Below are 19,869 nucleotides of genomic sequence, written 5' to 3' on the forward strand. Positions count from 1 at the left end.
TTTGTAAGTTTGTTTTATGCATTAGGCACGGTTTACTGGCTTTCATGTAAAATGCGTTTTTTTTTTACAAAACCACCAGATAATTCTTTCTTTTGTCTGGTGGTATTCAGCCGCGGCTCTTGCTTATAAATATTCCATTGCGTGCGGAACCGGGAACATAATTATGTGGTAAAAATGTATATAATAATAAATAGGTCAATTGATGTAACAATTCGTATTTTATTGCAAAAACCATCGAAGCTCATAGTCGTGTGTGTGAGGTCCCTACAGCTAATCTGATACATTAATGTCAATGATCTGTATCGGCAACATTTACTTGAAACGGATTACGAAGAAAGACTTAAAGAGACATGTAATAGTCCATACGTTTAATGTCATCAACTCTCAGTTGGAGTAGGGATTCGTTCTTTGACTGTAGTTTTCAAATTGTCAACATCAAGCTTGATTTACCTGCTTTATTTATATAATAAGAAATATATACTACGTTTTAGTTCGGACGGGTTCGAGTTGACGAATTGCGAAGTGATCACCATCTCGTCCACTTCCGACGCCGCCGCCACGAGGAAGCGGAAACCATCGCCGTAGTGAGTACCTACCTTTGCAACCACGTCTATAAAATTACGCATTCTAAGTGTCTCGTTGTTATTTCGACGCAACTAACTCTTGTTCAATCTATCTTAACACAAACAATAACAGACGTTATTAAAAGTTCGGTCCGTCGCCGAACTTCCGCAGGTAGGTGGAGCAATGAATCAACATTAATCTAGTCTAGGCTACATTTTGTATGAGAAGAGGTTAAACCGTTGTCAGCTACGTAGTCAGATTGCAAGGAGTGTTCAAAAGAATAGTCATTCAGAGCGGGCTAAGTCGCAGAAAGTAGGGTAATTTTTGATTTATGTCTATTTACTAACTTTTAACCCTTCTAGCCTAACTTTAAACTAGAAATTTTAACACTAAAATAAAAAACATACACGCGTCCTATAGCCTCTAGTAAATTATGCCCGTTTTCACTAACGATGGACAAGGGAATGCCTAAGTAAATTACGTCTAATCAAAGAAGAATCACCCAAACCAATAGGTAACGATCTAAGCTTTTCCTAGGTTATCTTAAAGCTATTCAACAACAACCGAGTTCTTTATTCAGACGCAAGCTTCTCTGGCATCAATAGCAAACATATCGCTGCACTGTAGGAGGTTGACGAATTCAAATTCAAGTTCAAATTCTTTCTTCTTCTTTTCTTCGGCTTGGCTTTGTACGTGCATAGAGCACAAATATTTTGCCAATGTCATGTTAAAAGTGATTACACTGCTCTCTTACACCTATCAACTGGGGATTTTGTAATTTGCATCCTCAAATTCTGTATTCGGAAAAAATATGGTAGATCCTAAACACTTTTATGATAAAATAGGTGTTAACATTTGTGTGTTTCACGCACATTTTGTCATCGCGCACATCGACGTCCAGATATTATGGTGAATGAATACAGCATATTAACTATAATGTCAGTATAGGTAATTATATAAATGAAGTCAAATGTTTTAGTTTACTAAAAATTTCTTTACTTGTGTTGTTTGAGTCTTCTAAGTGGTAAAATCTGTATATATGGTAACAGGTTGAAAATCTTAATGCACAATGCGTAACAGCTTTTTAAATAGGTTAATAATAGCTTTATAAAAGATCAATCTTTCTGGATTTTTAACATTTCTAGGGAATTAGTAATTAGCGTTTTTAAATCTCACTACCGTGTGGTTCTTATGTACGCATCAAAAGTGCCACCTGTGGGCCGACTTGAATAAAGGACGTTTAAATATTTTTCTAGTCTGTGTCTAGTCTAATCATTGCAATCAAATATTTCATCCAATTCTTGCTTATGAATTGTGTACACATAAGTATGCGGTGCATGCTTTTTATATTTGTCAGTGGGATTAGGGAAGTGGCAACTTTATAAATTGTCTACCCGTAACACGAACAGCACAGATCAGCCTATTACCGATCCACTCAGGGCTCGGGCCTCCTTAGCCGTAGTCCACCAGTTGGCCAAGTGCGAATTGAGAATATTATAGAGAACTTTCAATAAATGCAGTTGCTCAACCTCACGATGTTTTGGATGGAAGTAATATTTAATTGCTTTATATTCATATAACTCCAAAAATTTAAGAGGTTTGCACCGGGAATCGAACTTGGTCAAAAGGGAACACTCACCTACTATCTATCACCGCTTATAACCGCCCTTGATTAGGAATCCTAAAAAGGGAAAAAAACAGTAGGTTTTAATTAGTAGTCGTTACTTGCACCCGCATTGTACCGAACCAGCCGTCGGTTGCATCAAACCGGCCGGAAAAGCTGGTGTCAATTTAAATATCATAATTACTTACTAGTATGTACTGTACTTAGTCATAATAGATATTTAAATCTTAGAGTATGTATATAGTACAGTAGTAATTATATTTATTATAATAATAGTACTATTTTTTGCGATTTACCGTTCTTCAGTTAATTTATGATACTTTTGTAAAGGTAATCTAGAGGAGAGTATGATGTGTTATTTTGAAGTCTTTCTATTATATATACATATAATATTAGAGGTATATACAACAGGTTCCCCGGGCGTCTAACAAAGCTAACAAGAGGGACATGCCGTGGTGGTTTTTAGTTTGGGTATACCCCCTTTAGAGGGGGGAGTCCCACGTAACCTCGGTCCTGGCCAAGGATCGGATGTAGCAATAAGTTTTTCCACCACGCCAAAAACGGCATTAACCCTTTCTCATTGTGGGAGGGAGGAGACCAATGGGTTGTTTGATTTGTATTATTTGATGTCGTCTTTTGTTCGTCCGTCCGCATCTAATGATGATGAAACAAATAAGAAAATGCTGATCAACTGGTTTCGGTATTGCAATAAATATAGTCAAAACACTAAAACGAATATTTTTTTAAATTCTTCCACACAACGTTCCTGCAGTTCGAGGAAAATCTTGTAAATAATAGCACGTACTAGTTGCAACGAGTACAATAACTGGTTATATCAAAGTAATTACAGGTAAGTAATTATACCTAACTACTAGTTTCCTTGAATCATCACAATAAGTATTTGTATCACTGCGGAACATGTAATTCGCGGCAGCAACAGGACGCTCGCATCTCGAAGCTTAATAACACAGTGCTTCGTCAATGTTTACGCATGAATTTCAATGAACCGATTTCATTTATTTTTATTTTAAAAGACCTTCGAAGAAGTCTACTTTGAAAAAAACCAGCAATCAATCATTTTCGTTTTGTAAATAGTATTTAGTTTCAATAGTATTTAATTTTACTAATCATTGCAAAATATAATTTTGTTACGTATAACTTTGATTTTTATGGATAAAAAAAACATAATAAAATCGTATAGAACTTGAAATTAATATTCATGTAATAAGGATCTTCGTTCTTATCGGGTGTCCCACGCCACCACAGGTTTTTTTATTATACCTAGCTGCTTTCCAAACCGGAAGCTGAGCCGGTATAGAGCACTAGTCTTGACATTATAATTTATCTTTTATTTGTTTTGTTAATTAGATACGAACATAAATATGTGATACATATTGCTATCTTCATTACAAAAGTAATTTTGTTGCCATTTATTTCTATGTTTGTGTCAAATGGTCAAATACCTATCATTGTCGTCGCGAGGATTTGGCGACGACGAAGATAAGGGGGCTGGATGAAAACCAGCCCTACGCCTTTTAGTGTGCAGCTATACTGAGCCAGCTCCTTTGTCACACATTTTTATTACTTACTAGCTGATACCCGCAACTTCGCGTGGATTAAGGTATTTTTATTCCCGCGGGAACTCTCTTATTTCCCGGAGTTAAAAGTAGCATATGTGCTATTTCAGAATAAAATCTATCTCTGCAACAAATTTCAGCCAAATCGGTTCAATCGTTGCGACATTATTGAGTAACAGACATATATACTTTCGCCTTTATAATATTCTGGCTTCTGCGCGCGTCTAGAGCTTCGCTCGTTAAGAATTTTTAATCCTACCACGGGAACTATTTGAGAGATCGGTATAGAAATACATGTCCTTTTCCATAGCATAAAAAAGTGCCTGCCCGCGGCTTAGCTCGTAAACGATTTTCAATTTTCCCTCGGGAACTTCTTAAGGAATCGGGATAAAGGGTAGCCCTATGTTCTTTTGCATGTCGAAGGCTACAGACATGCCAAAATTCATCTAAATCTGTTCTGCAGATTTTCTGCGATTGAGTAACAAACATCCACAATTTCACATTTATAATATTAGTTACCTATAATTTACAAATAGTCCATTTTTACACTTGATGTGTGAAAATAATGGCTATTTTTCTTTCTTGGATAACTCCCAGGCATGCAGGTTTCCTCATGATGATTTATTTAACCGGTGAAGCGAGTGATATTGAATTGCTTATAACGCACGTAGATCCACAAAGTTAGAGGCGCGTGTCTCTATTAAAATATCTGAAACACGTTGTAATTACTTCCGATCTTCCGTACAGAAGAAAACTTCCGACTCCCGAGGGGCGCTACACTTCGATTTAACTTAAGCGTTATATTCGTGAATTAAGTTCTACACAGGAGAATAAACTATTGGACCCCATATTTGTAAAGACTATGTACATATACCTATTACAGCTTTGCGTATATCTTATTCCGCCGATTGCTTCGCGTACATCTTATTCAGCCTATTAATATCTCGATTACATAGCCACGGGCCTCCGCTCATTGGAGACATGGATGAAGCAACCTTATTGTTTAAGGGTCATTTTTTAATTTTTTTGTCGAGTAATTTTAGCGGATAATCATTTAGTCACAAAATTTATGGTCCAGAATAATCATATTGTTTTCGCTGTGAACAACTTCACAGATTAAACATCACAATTGGCATGCAGATTGGTGCATGTTTGTGTGCGTGCTATATTTAGAAAAGTATAATCATTCATGTTTTAAGTGCTCTTCCTTAAGAATATTATAAATTCGGCAGTAAGTCTGTCGACGCTAATACGGCCAAACGGCCTCCGCCTGTTCGCAGAAATAAAAAACTATTTAGTAAGATCTAAACTATCTCTAATACGGTTACAGTGAATCGCATAGCGTCTTAGGCACGCTCGAAGCCTCAAAACACTACTACGTAGGAACTAGTTATTCTATAACGTTGATAGCGCAGAAATACTTATAGGGGAATAGCCTAGTGGGCCCTAATTTTTTCTCAGTACCCGCTTGTCTAGAATGCTTTTCTATTGTAGACGAGTGTTATCGCCCATCCGGATGAAAAACTTACCGCAGTTTTATTGTATATGCGCTATTTCATTTCATATTCCTAACCTCAAAGTCTAACTAATGCAAGTCAAGGACCTCTTGTTCACATTTGCTTGCTCCGGGCATAAGGCAGTGTTCCGCTTGCTGAGGAGGCTAGAAAACTTTGTAAATTATGTTAATTAGGCATTAGGCGTCGTCAGTGGTTATACATATAACACTACTAGCTGTACTTCGCCCGCATACGAACTTTTATAAGTTTTCCATGCAAAAATATTCCGCTATTCTACAAAATATATCGCGACCCACCGCGTCGACTTGTCCGCATACGCTATTATTACGTTTGTTCATCTCTGTGACGTCATACCCTCTCAAGAACTGTAAGTACTATCAAATGCAAAGAGATATTTTCAATCGAACTGATATTATCTGCGTTTAGCGCAGTCTTACAAATAAAATTATGAAATTTTATTTAGCTCACGGGAGCTATTTAATCTTCTTGGGGTGGAATTTTAATAAACATTTATGGCAACTCTTATTCTTAATTTTCACAGATGCAACTTGAAAATGGACGGCCTCTCATACAAAGTTTTACACCCATTCTATTTAAGGAGTGAAAGTTGTAAAGTTATATATAGCCTTCCTCATACCCTCGGGCTGTCACATGCTACATACAAAATTTAAATCCGACTGGTAGTTCAGGAGATTAGAGCGTCCGCCGCCCTGTGGCTAAGCCGCCCGTGCCTGTGATTACACCGGCAACCACGCCCTTCAGACCAACATACATCACTGCAACAATGCTGCTTAGCGGCAGAAAATGTGTGCTTTCCCGGAAAAAGTTCTACTTAGGAATTAAATATTTGTTTACGTAAATTTCCCAAATTTGTATGGAACAGTAAAATCGTGACGTTTGCTCGACTCTTGGTGGGTACTTTACGCTCACTAGTTCCATGGCCTGGGTTCAAAATGGCAGTTCACGCCAATTGACCTTAACTGTTATGAAAACTCATACTGGAGCCCAAAGGTATTGGCAACAAACTTCACTCCCTCTGACTGTTTAATGTGTTGTTTGAAACATTACAGCAGTACGTGCAGCACCTACGACGATGACGGCAACGAGGATTCGCGATCTAACCGCAGCACCTTACCTGATAAGCGGTACGTCAGTTCTGTTCTAAAGGCCGGTCAGCTCATATAACATATTTTTTTGTCTCAATGTTTAAATGTGTGTATACTAACATATTTTCAAATTTGTATATATTTATTTTAGTAAGCCAGCGTTGTATACAATACCTCTTATCTTGTACTAATATATAAAGCTGAACAGTTTGTTTCAGCGACGACTTCGGAAACTATTGGTCAGATTTGAAAAACTATTTCGTTGTTGGATAGCCCATTTATAGAGGAAGGCTATAGGTTATATACCATCACGCAAAGGCCAATAGGAGCATAGCACGACTGAAGAATGTCCCAAAATCTTGGGTATTTTCCCTTTTGAGAGCTTTAGTTGCGTGCGCTACACAAACGGTTAAAGTTTCGATAAAATCATGTATGGCAAAGTTGTTACCCTTCAAAAGTTCTAAAAACATCCGCGACAGCATATCTCTTAACCTTTAAGGTTGTTTTTGTAACTTTTATAAATTATATACCCCCCTAACTCTGCATGCATTATGAATTTAGACTTTAGAATGAAAAACAAACTTAAATACAAAAAATAATAAAATCGACAACAAAATTAAAAATAAAAGAGGAAAGACCAAATAACAGTTTTTAGACCAAATAAAAAACAAAGCGGAATTATGAAAAATATATAAATCCGCTTTTTTAAATGTACAATGGCATGGTAGGCTGTGACAATTATATTTATTATATATTTTTATAAACCACCAAGCTTTCTTATTTAGCTAGATCGGCGATGTGTAGCGATGAGGCTGCCTAATTGTATGCAGTGCAATAACTTTATTTACAAAACAAAACTAATAATTTAGTGTATTCTATGTAGTAGTTTGCGTTAAATATTTCGATAGGTCTCTAAAACTAAAATTCAGTGATTGGGAAGTTTTTGCTGAGCAACACTGTGCACGCGGATGGTCGAGCTTTCATTTCCCACCGGCATCGATTGGTGAACGTTTGTATTGGTTTTTTTTTGAATTTGTGCTTGATAAAATGAAGGTCGCTTAGTAATACGCATATATTTTTATAGATGGCGCTTATTACAATTTTCCTCTTATTTTAAAGGTAGAAACAAAATTAAGGTTACTGCGCATGGACTTGGTTTGTATTTCTGTATAGTCGTTCTAATAAGGTAATATCGTTTGACTTTTCTTCAAAAATACTACGTAATTAAGTGACCGTGGTAGTTCATTACCATTCTAAGGGATGGGAAGGGTTGTTCGCAAGACCATATCGATTGTCATGTAACTACGCTACGGTAAGAAGAAGAGCTCTCAAAAATCTGAACAGCATAGATATATCTCTGGACACCTATAGCGAGTAAGCAGACCGCCTTAGTACAGTAAGTAACCATAAAATGAATTGTTTGACCATCGAAACGATGAGGATTTGAAGAGTAGGTTAGAGCCACGTGAACCTTCGTGGCCAGGCATTGCTGGACTACGTCTAAATGTCAAACTCACGAAAGGACATCGGCCTTTACTATAATTCCTAAAACTATGAAAGGCCCTACCCGTAAGGCAGCTGACCACGTCATGAATGGAGCACCTTCTTTGCTGATGTGCGAAGTAGTTATTATCCGATAATAATTAGGTATTTCCGGCATTTAGGAAAATGGGCCCCCGGCTAACATATTTGTTTCGCAATGTTGCAGGCAAAACCACAGCGAGATCGAGAAGCGGCGCCGCGACAAGATGAACAACTACATCACTGAGCTTAGCTCCATGATCCCGATGTGCACCGCCATCATGCGCAAGCTCGACAAGCTCACCGTGCTGCGCATGGCGGTGCAGCACATGAAGTGAGCCGCAATGCACTTTTTTACAACCAGAGCGACAACTGTGACGTTTTCTACCTATTTGCACATATTTAATTTATATAGTATCGAAGCAGCGCCATCTAGTTACAATACTGGAAAACCGTACTATCACCAGATGGCGCTCCTTTGAATCGTAGCTAACATTCACACAGTCGAATGAGTAAACGATAGAAAAAAAGTTACACTTGGCACAACTTTTTTTATAGTTATACCCAATTAATGGACCAAGTAAGTGGACAACTTTTGCTTATTAAGAGAGTAACACTTTACAGGGCACTCAATTAACACGTCCTGCAAACCGCCGCTCTGTGTCCCTCACCCTAAGGCGTAGGCGTAGGTCTCTCACCGTAAGGTAGGCCTTATTGTGCCTGTAATTCCCAATAACAAACATGCCTTGACCGGAAAGTAGCAATGCTGTTTAGCGGCAAAAATAAGAATGGTTGTATTGTTACCTCGGACGAGCGCAAACACAATCAGCTGTACTATTACTCCGAATATTTCATGTTTTTCGCGTTTCATAAGATGCAGCTCCCTAACAGACAGACGCCAGAGGCATAATATTCGGGTCCCCTTGGCAAAGTTCTGGTACAGAACCTCAAAAATTAATGTATATCTGGAAACCATTTATAATATCTAACAGAGTAACTTAGCTTTGTTGAACATGTCGGCTCAGCATGAAGCTGCGAGCAGCAAGATCTAAACAAAATTCCAAAACAAAGTTTCTTAGGTTTCGTTTCATTCCATATTCACGTAAGATTTTTTTATAATTCCGTAAATCCTATGGTTTTTTAAATTGAACTCTGAAATTTTGAAGCGTCCCAATCAGCAGCGAGCAACACAAGGTAATGAAATCCGGCTCGAAGGACCAAAATGTTATGCATACATAAGACGTGGACTGTGTTTAAGTTGAAGCTTGTAGATTATGAAAGTGATTGCTGTTTTCGAGAATAATTAGTCGCCGATGCGTGAATGTGGGATGTGGTATCTGTGTACTATGCGCGTGTGGCTTGTGTGCGCAGAAGCATCCGCGGCGCCATGTCGGCGGGCCCGCTGTCGGTGCGTCCGAAGCCCACCTTCCTGTCGGATCGCGCGCTCAACGGCATGGTGCTGGAGGCCGCCAAGGACTGCTTCGTCATGGTGGTGAGCTGCTCGCGCGGCCGCCTGCTCTACGTGTCCGCCTCCGTCACCAACATGCTGCAGTACGACAAGGTGCGTGCCCTTGCAACGCGGAACACCGCATACTTTGCAGTACTAATGCCCGTTTTCACTAAACCTAGGCAACGCCTAAATCGGGCGTTTAATGATTTTGATGCCTTGAGCAAAAAACTTTTCACCGACTCTTAGTTGATGACCAATGACATTACGCGCCATCTCAAGTTAGGAAACCGATACGTTATGTTCAGGGAATTCGTAAACCGACACATTGCGGAAGGCAATAGAATATCTTTAGAAAATAATAGAATATCTTTATTTGCAAAATCGTTTTAAAGCTGTTACATATTTAAAAAGGTTTTAGGTTACAGTGTATTGCCATAAATGGCGTGCAAAATGTAAGCATAATGCAAATAATGAAACAAATGTCATTTTCTTGTAAAAAAATCATTAACAGTGTAAAAGTTCTTATTTTAACCATTTTTTGAGTTCAGATCCAAATACAGTTGACAACTCCCCTCCTCTTGCTGTCTTCGTAACTATAACTTCGATATATATATATTTTGTTAATTATAATACTGAAATATTTGCCTCCGAAGTCATGCGTGCTATTTTGCTCCACAAAGGATATAGTGAAAAGGATGGCACTGCTTGTTAATGTTTCTACTGAGGATTGTTTAGATATTTGTTAAACACAATATTTATCGTGTGAGTGGGAAGCAGACCGATTGCTCAAAATCAAGTTAAATCAAAGTCAAATGTTATTCAAATTGACAGCACTTTTGACGGCACGGACCCGTGCGTTCCACAAAAAATGCGTACATGGTACTGTGGTATGAAGGCGATTAAACATTCGTATATATAAAACTAAAGCTACGAGTGTTCCAAATGGCGCGATGTTCCCCCGCAGGCGGAGTTGCTGGGGCAAAGCCTGTTCGACATCCTGCACCCGAAGGACGTGGCCAAAGTGAAGGAGCAGTTGTCGTCGTCAGACCTCAGCCCGCGGGAGCGCCTCATCGACGCCAAGAGTGAGCACCACGCTGCCTGTACCAGCTGCTCATAAGCTGTCAGGCCTTTTGTAGGGGGTGACAAAATATACTGTCCGCGACCACGGGTTTCCAGCAGCTCCCAGCGACTTATTTGATGTCGCCTTTCCACCTTATTGGGAGACCTAGCGTTCATCGGTTTCTGGAGCTATGTGCCCCGCCCACTTCAGTTCCATGTATCAAAGTTAACTTTCTGGTCTAATAATAGTACATTATGATACTAGTGTGCTACGTGGATTCGTTAACTCGTGACAATATACAAAACACTGGGATAAACGCCCACGCGTTTCATGCGATTTCATCACTCTTGCGAGAAAGACACATTTGCATGTATTGTCACAATTTTAACTTGCTATAACAATTAATGAAAGTCGTTATTAACAATTCTCAAAATATTACCAAATTGTTTTTGTTTACGGTTTGAATGAATGAATGAATACACTTCTATTGTACAACAAAGAAAAAAAATTGTAACAGAGATTTAAACATAGAGCTAGAGAGTACAATTTGGTTTGGTAATAGTTCCATGGGTTGTACCTAATGTTAGGCGGTAGTGGTGAGTAGTCCGGTGTTGCAGCCATGCTGCCGGTGAAGTCGATGGTGTCGGGCGCGTCGCGGCTGTGCGCGGGCGCGCGGCGCTCGTTCTTCTGCCGCATCAAGTGCCGGCCCGCTACCGTCATCACGGCGACCAGCGGCGGCGCCGCGCGCGTCAAGGAGGAGCACAGCCAGCCCAAGGCGCGCAAGCTGGCCGATAAGAAGTACTGCGTCGTGCAGTGCACCGGTGAGTCCCGTCGCGTAAATGATTGCATCAAATCAACTGATTGACCGCCACTGCTGGACATAGGTCTTTTGTAGGGCATTCCAAACTCCACGATTCTGGGGGGCTTGTATCCAGCGGCTCCCCGCGATTCACTTGATGTCGTCTGTCCACCTGGTTGAGGGTCGACCAACGCTGCATTTACTGGTGCGAGGTTGCCACTCCAACACCTTGGAACCCCGACACACTTATCGATTCTACGAGCTAAGTGCCCGCCCATTGCCACTTCAGCTTTGCGGCTCTTTGAGCTATGTCGGTAACTTAGTTCTTCTACGAATCTCCTTATTTCTGATTTGATCACGTAGAGATACTCCTAATATAGCTCTTTCCATCGCTCGTTGAGTACTCTGAGCCTTCTTATGAGGCCGATAGTTAACGACCACGTCTCTGATCCGTATCATCGTATGTCATCACTGGCATGAACTCGTCTATAATTTCGAATGCAGAGTTCTCATCTATCACTGGGTGGAGCGAAACATGAGCGTTAAACATAATTTTCGCCATGCTCATGTTCTGTGTGTACTTTCTAAGCTTTCCATCCTCCAGAAGCACCACGCTAATATTTCGGTTTCCATATATTTATTTTCTCAAAACAACATACTGTTCACTTATAGAATTAATAGGTTAACAACTCAAGTCTTTAAATCTACACAGAATGCACGCACTTTATTATATACTAACGGACCCGTGCGACTTCGTCCGCAAATAAGTCGACTTCGTCGTTTGTTGTCGCGGACTTTTCTTTTAGAACTTTAAAGAAACAATTCCAACAATTCCGATATACTTACTACATAGTTCCGTCGTTTGGCGTCACGTTTACCGTTCATCGTAAGCCGTTCAACCGTTGCCGGTGCGAGGTCGCTCTTCGATCGCAATGTGTCCGCACTTTCCTGCCATCGCCCATTGCGAGTGGTGGAGCTACGCCGGTAACCGCGCTGGGCCCGCAGGCTACCTGAAGTCGTGGGCGCCCGCCAACATCAGCGAGACGGGCGATGGCGCGGCCGACGAGAGCGACTGCAACTTGTCGTGCTTGGTGGCCGTGGGGCGCTGCCTGGCCGACCTGACGCCGCTGGTGGCGCCCGCGCCGCACAAGCGCAGCCTCGCGTTCGCCTCGCGTCACACCACCGACAGCAAGTTCGTCTTCGTTGACCAGCGGTGAGTGCGCCGCCCACACGCCGCTAACTTCTAACTCTTAATTTATTGAGGTTCTGTGCTCGCAAAACTTAAAAGAATCCATGTATTGACATGAAATTGTTTACATAACGTTGAGACTAGGTTTGCCCATAATCACCACGCTGGGCAGGTGGTGCCAGTACTCGACAAGACACTTCAAACTTGTAGGGAAAGATTACCACTTTTTTCACTCGAGTCATTACGTACACATTATGCTCGAAACGCTCCGACATTACGTGCACTCTCGCTATTTAGTGTTCTGATTTCTCAGCACCAAGAAATCTATTTTTCAATATAAGCTTGATTAAGTTTTTCAATGATGTGTACTTAGATAAATTAATTAATAAGATAATTATTGCACTGTACTTATCTGGAAATGACTAGATATAAATAAATAAATTTGACATACGGCCCGAGCACACAGGGCGTTGTGACGTTGATGTGTGCCGTTGCCGTTCAGGGTGACGCTGGTGCTGGGCTACCTGCCGCAAGAGCTGCTGGGCACCAGTCTGTACGAGCACGTGAGCGCCCCGGAGTTGGGCGCGGTGGCCAAGACGCACAAGACTGCGCTCCTGCAGCGCAACCCGCTCAAGACGCCGCCCTACAGCTTCAAGAAGAAGGACGGCACCTACGTGCGCATACAGACGCACTTCAAACCCTTCAAGTGAGCATCATTGCAATACATGAAAGCCACCGGACAAACGAGACTGCCGGATATGAGTGAGACAAAACACTCTACCGTAAATAGGTACGAGAGGATAAACGCATCTGTGTTCATAACGCTTTGGATTATTCAAAATCGTCGTATCATCTTTTAAGGATTATTTGTCGAAAGTAGCTCAAGACATATTTTTGTAAAAATTTTTGTTTTAAATTATTACTCGTGGAGCGTGAATGCTGAAGAAATTGCTAACTATTTATTAAGTGCAAAATAACCGTAAATACGCGCTTTAGCCATAGCCTTCATTCCGATTTCACTAACAAAGATATACCAAACTATGCTAATTTTATCAATTTATATCTATATCTTTATCATTTTGTTTAACCAAAGGTTTTGATAGAATTTGGTACAACTAGTTTGCAGCAAAATAATACTTTTATCCCAGAATAGCTAAACAAGAAACGATTTTGATAATAGACTTTGTCAGTTAGTTTTTTTAAAATTAGTAAGTAGTTGGTACCAACAGTCGCAAACCAACCGAACGCGTCACAAACGAGTGCTCAATTTGCAGCAACCCGTGGACCAAGGACGTGGAGTGCTTGATCGCCAACAACACTGTGGTGACGGAGGAGTGGGCGCAGCCGGCCGCACGTGGAGAGTGCTACGACATGTACAACAGAAGTACGTGCTCTCCGCCCACAGACACCCGCCAGCCCGCAGCGCCCGGCCCGGTGGACACCTGTCGAGCGCGTGCGACTGCCGGGCACGCTCCCGTGACCTCTCCTCCCCTGAGTGACGTCACATCTTTTTGCATTTAAAAACTATTCCATTTAGTCGTGCATTGATTTTCTTTCGTCATTAGCAATTTTACAATGGAAAAAAGATAAAACATTTAGTATAAATAAGGAGAGCTTTTAAATGTTATCTATTTTGTATGTTATACCTAAAATTGCAGAAATTTTACAAAACGAAATCGCATGATTCGTTCGAATTTAAATTATAATATTGTTTTAAACATGTGACGTCACAAGGATGACTCCTGTTACTTCTTGTCACACTTTGTTGACCCGTTACCTCCACTAGTGACAAGTCATTTGAGGATGACCCCTAATCAGCATTCACCATTGCGAATAATTGAATTATTCGCAATGGTGAATACCGCCGATTTGGGGTTATCATACCGATCATTACATATTTTTCTTATATTCATACGATACGATCTCACTTTTGTATGTGGTGGCTCTATTTCTGCTTTTATTGTTTTTAAGGAATAGCTTGGTTGCACGAAATTTGATCATTTCTATATCGGTATTTTTTACATCCGATTAATAGACACTTACTCGGTATTCAATAAAAATACTGGAGATTTTTTCGATCATTATAACATTACACTGATCATACAATATCATGGTGGTTATAATATAATCCAGTAGTGCATGCTGTAATCATCAGTCAACGAAGAGAAGTCTCGTGAGCTCTCAACTATACGTAGGTATGAAAAAGAATGTACGTGTGTTAACAAATTATATTAGGATCACCAAAATTGACGCATGAAACTAAATCTTAAATTTGGTAATATAGACTTCATTCCTACAAGTGCGATAATATCGTATAACTAACAAAGAAAAATCTAATTATTGATTTAAATTAGCGATTAAAATATTTTTAAAGCGTCGGTGCGGTCCAGGCATACAATTCATTGCTAGACCAAATGACGTAAACGCAGCTGATGTTGAAGTTGTCACGTGACTGAACCGACAGTTTACCGTGCGGCTCAAACCATGAGGGAAAAGTAAACAGTTCCCGACTTGGTTCAGCCCAATCGACGGGTATTACTATACCGGTGTTCATGGCTACACATAATATGTAATTTCTGTGTGTATGTGTTTTATGTTGTCGCACGCCTCAAGTTGTGTTACCCGCACGGCAATATCTTTGTTCCTGTTTAATTGTTAATACATTTTAGTTTTATCATTTTGTTGCCTAATTTTTACGTTATTATGCTGTCGATTGACATATGTTTTAAAACTTTACTAAACCAGCTGTGTACGTAGAGAACGCACTTAATGTGACTACATAAACATATCTTGAGTAAAAACCGACCGAGAAGCTTCTGAATAATACAAAATTAAAAGTATATTTTGTATGTTCGACCATGTACTTAAGTATAAGCCGAGCAGGCATTAAAAGCGTTTTACTTAGGTATACATTTTTACATTGAAATAAGTTTTGAAATAGTATTGTGTTGTTGTCACCATCGTTTATTTTAGCGCAAACAATCATTAATGCATTGATATTTCATGCCGTAGAATGAAGCTGTGAAGGTCGTGGTCGTGGAAACTGTAACGATTTGTTCAAATCACAGTTATTTCTTCTGTTGGATATAGTTAAAAACTAAAATATTATACCAAAATTTTGGAACGAAATCTCACTAGATTTTATCTAGATTAATATAATGTAATGTGGACTACGGCCTTTAGAATAGTGTTGTTACATTTGTAAAATAAGAAAAATGTTTAATTGCATTCTAAGGAGCTAGTATTGCGATTTTGAAGTACAAAGAAGAAATGTTATTCTGTTAATCTGTGAAATATGAAATCTATTGTTACACTTTATTGCCAATTGTTACGACTATGCTTTGTTGTTTTTTTTTAATACAATAAGTTTGAAAATATTTTTTTGGGTATTTTAATTGCTTACTGGTAATTTTTTTTGCTTTTTTGCATTTACTTTCATCCTATCCCATGGTTTTTTATTACATGTTTTTTTTTTTACATTTTTCAATCTAACTTTTTGGTTATTTTTTTTAAATGACGTATCAGGCTGTTTTATTTTTTGGAATTTGTAACATTAAATGTCAATATGGTTACACAACTTTCCTCGTCGTTCCTACGTGAAGGTCAGTTCACTGGAAACATCACAGACAATCACAAATGTTAACTTACAGTTCCGGTAATGCACCGCATGAAAGGAATATTATTGACAGTTTGTGTTACACCTTTTCTCTTCCGTAGCAACACGTTATTCCTAGTGTGAAAACGAAATTCTTTTCAACGCATATGTTTCTTTCCACCATTTCGCTTCGTGCTTCGCTACGCGCCCGACGATGTATGTGTGACCCGGCGCGCCATCCGCCCGTTTGTTCACAGGCGAGCCGTACAGCGATCAGGTTGATAGTGGGGTTTCAGAGGCCGACCTGGAGATGCAGCGCCTAATTGACTCGCAGGTGGAATCGCACAAGATCGGCTCCACGATCGTCCAGGAGGTATTGAGGGCGTCCACGGAGTTACCGTCCAATCTTTCATCAGACGTGCTTCAGGACTCTGCGTACATCCAAGAGGTGATAATTGGTTAAAATCATCATCTTCATCATCGTCATCGCTTGCCATCATCACCACAAACGCTCATTACATGAAAATCTTTCCTATTTTTAGACTTCGTTTAACTTGTTTCTTTCGGTAACGCCAAACCTTACGTAGTTCAATCATTTGCGCGTTTGGCGATCGAGTGCTCGGCTACCTTTCCTTTTTACAAATTAACATTGGAAGATAAAAGTGTGTAAGTTTGCTTCGAATATTGCTAACATGAGTACGAATCAATACTTTCATTTGTAAAAATAATAGTAAAATCAATATCGGTAACATTATAATTTCATAGAGGTAGGTAGGTAAGTACATGTAGGTATACACACAAAGGTTCTTGACGCGGTCAGGTGGAAATCAATAGTATTAAAGCTCCATAAACTACAGGATGTTTTTCTACTTTCAAGGATGACACTTACAGTTCAATATTTTCATAGCTCATCCATAACTGCTTGAGCTGTGCATATATCAGCTAAGATTAATTCTTACAGTTTTGCACATCCTCTTTTAGTTTGGCACTCTGCATTTTCATTTCAAATCCATACTGTTCATTTGAAATTAACATATAACCATTCATGTGGATGTCAAAATGTGTGAGATTTTCTGCCTACGTTTACTTATTCGATCGCGTGAAAGCTCGCTACGCCTTATATGGTATGGAAAGAGCGCCATCTAGTTATAGAAACAATACATGAATATCAGAAGATACGTAATATGTATTATATCATAGAACATCGAAAATCTCCCACTAGGCACTCTGCAGTCAGGTTATCCGAACTGTCGCGTTCGTTTGGTTATGTGAGGGTGCACTGGTTTTAATTCGACTACTGCGTTAGCTCTAAGGCAAAAGCCAGTTATGACTATGGAAGTAATGTAAGCGACAGTCATCCTCCGCTATAGAACACAGTAAACCCGGCCCGCGCGCTTGTTTCGTTTGCCCGACTCTTTGGGGAGCGTGATGATAGATCGTGTATAGCGTTCCTCGTGAGTGGAGCTATGAAATGCAACAAAGAACTTCGCAGCCGGAGTTGCTGGAGGGCTCGCAGCCGATGTACGAGCAGGTGCGCCACCTGGTGGCGCCGAGCGCGGACGGGGCCCCGCCGTCTCCGCGGGCGGCCACCCCTCCGCCGCGCATTGCGCCGCCGCACGAGCTGGACGGCAACGGCGAAGCCACCATGGCGGTCATCATGAGCATGCTGGAGGCCGAGGCCGGGCTGGGCGGGCCCATCAACTACTCCAGCCTGCCCTGGCCCCTGCCCTAAGCGCCACGAGCCACTCCGTCCCGCCCGCGCCTTCAATGTTAAACGACGGGGCGACCGGGTAGCCGTAGTACGAGATTCACTCGCAATCGAGGAATCGTTTACGAGTATGGAAACACGTGAGCATCTTACCTGCTTTCTGTTCAAACTCAGTTTCTCTACTATTCTTTAACTCCACTTTTCACAGAACATTTGTAAAACAAAGGATTTGAGACTTTTTAACGCGTAACATTCAGACCATTAGAATTTGATGGTACATGATTACATTCTCGAAAACGATTAAATCTTCTACTAAGGCTACGTATTTGATGTGGTCCCTACTAATTGAACTTTCGCACTAAATTTTTTCTAACTCGTCTTATAATGTAAACAAACATACTTTTAGTGTATAATAGGTTAAAATGAATAAAAACAAACACAATAACAAGAGATTTCGTTTGGTTTTTATTATTTTCTTAACAATTTCAAAATAAACTTTAGGTAAAAAGTATCTTAAAAATACTTTAAATTATAAGACATGTAAGAAAAAAGTCACAAAAATGCCTCATTTAATATTGAAGGTGTCTCGGGCGGTTTACATTTTCATATCACATATTATATTATAGTTATAAACCAGTCAGTGAGTATGGTCTATAACATGATAACTTTTTAGTATGTTTCCACCTCATAATAAATATCCAAAAAAATTTACAAAACATGTCAAACATTTTGTAGAATTTCCCATTCATTACAATGGTTTAGTAATTTAACAAAAATATAATATTCCTCTAATAACCGCAGATACATTAAAAGGATGGTGGATATTTATTCTGATGTTTCAATTGATGTGCCGTTTTTGTGTTGAAATCGTTTAGTATGAGTAGGTATGTCCTGCGCTACGAACTTGCTGTTATACATCGTACGTGCAATAAATAACACATTGACATAATGAAGAACGGAATAGAAATCACAAACTGCAAATGATTGACCCCCTTTATTGAATACCACATAGTTTATGAGTTTATGTTTTATTCGATTTCGACTTAACTATTCATTCATTTTCACTCCATCCGGGGATCGGGGATGGATCGCGAGGTTGGTGATGTGTATTTACTCACTGATTTGAGAAAGGATGTGTGTACATGCCAGAGTACGGCTCTATCTACGCATCACGATAAATATCAACTGGCATGTATGGCTTTACTACAAATTTTGTAAACTATCTACAGATACGTGGGGCTTACTGAAAACTGTTTGAAACTGTCATTTGTTTTATGCCTTTTTGACGATTTTGTGGCGTTCATAAATTTCAGTCTTCCATCCTTACTCAAATAAATTTACACACATTTAACCGACGCATAATAATACACGACTTAGTCATACGAAAACGTTCCGATCAGCAAATAAAAAAATAAAAGCACACGTTTGTGGGAAGGAACCTACAATGAGAAAAACAAAATTTGAACTATTTATACCCAACACAAGGGGGTAAATATATAAGGGTTGGGACGTTTTCGCACAACTATCTCAAAATATACTTTGTATTTATGTATTACATTATATAGATTTACGAAGGCTGCGCCATCTAAGTATGTTTTCACGTGTCATGTTGCGCGTATTTGGATGCGCAAGTCACGTAACTTTCTCGACTCCTCCATTTGCTTAAGTCGTCTTGCCACGCACTGGGAATCAACATTTATTTTGTGGGTCTCAACACGAATTTATTGAAACGAATTACTACATTTATACCTACCTATTGTAATAGTGCATTATGTTCAAATATTTTGTTTCCGACACCAAAATTAAGAATTCTTAACTTTTTCTTATACCATATTTACTATACACCGTGAACTAATATAACATATATAAGTGTTAGATATGTATACACTTGGATAAGTCAACTATTTCACTCTACTTTTCTTGCTTAAATTAAGAATATTTTGCATCAATTAATTTCACGTTGTTGTAATTTCAAGTTGAAAAAGGGCACTATTCTGATGCTGATAAGATATAATGCGCTACGTCACGCGGAGTGAGAGTCCCCACCACCTCGGACGCGTCCTGCTAAATCAATCCACAAAATAGATGTGCCCCTTTACAAATTACTTTATCGAAGTGGCGCCATTAATAAAGAATCTTTATATTTGTGTAGGATATGT

At 39.6% G+C, this 19,869-nt stretch overlaps 1 protein-coding gene across 4 annotated transcripts in view; it reads left to right on the plus strand.

The window, feature by feature from the left end:
* Positions 1 to 18,138, plus strand: part of LOC120636028 (protein cycle) — a 96,831-nt gene extending 78,693 nt beyond the window's left edge. For 3 of the 4 annotated variants that reach the window (XM_039907271.1, XM_039907273.1, XM_039907269.1), the window contains 11 exons: positions 492 to 584; positions 6,353 to 6,427; positions 8,097 to 8,243; positions 9,281 to 9,470; positions 10,324 to 10,441; positions 11,037 to 11,240; positions 12,224 to 12,431; positions 12,910 to 13,113; positions 13,682 to 13,791; positions 16,260 to 16,450; positions 17,495 to 18,138. In XM_039907271.1, coding sequence (XP_039763205.1) covers positions 492 to 584; positions 6,353 to 6,427; positions 8,097 to 8,243; positions 9,281 to 9,470; positions 10,324 to 10,441; positions 11,037 to 11,240; positions 12,224 to 12,431; positions 12,910 to 13,113; positions 13,682 to 13,791; positions 16,260 to 16,450; positions 17,495 to 17,734 — 1,780 coding nt within the window. In that variant the 3' untranslated portion in view covers positions 17,735 to 18,138. The remainder of the gene's footprint in view (positions 1 to 491; positions 585 to 6,352; positions 6,428 to 8,096; positions 8,244 to 9,280; positions 9,471 to 10,323; positions 10,442 to 11,036; positions 11,241 to 12,223; positions 12,432 to 12,909; positions 13,114 to 13,681; positions 13,792 to 16,259; positions 16,451 to 17,494) is intronic. The other variant, XM_039907270.1, reaches the window with a different exon arrangement.
* Positions 18,139 to 19,869: the final 1,731 nt, after the last annotated feature.

This window comes from Pararge aegeria, chromosome Z (genome assembly GCF_905163445.1).
Source record: "Pararge aegeria chromosome Z, ilParAegt1.1, whole genome shotgun sequence".
Lineage (NCBI taxonomy): Eukaryota > Metazoa > Arthropoda > Insecta > Lepidoptera > Nymphalidae > Pararge > Pararge aegeria.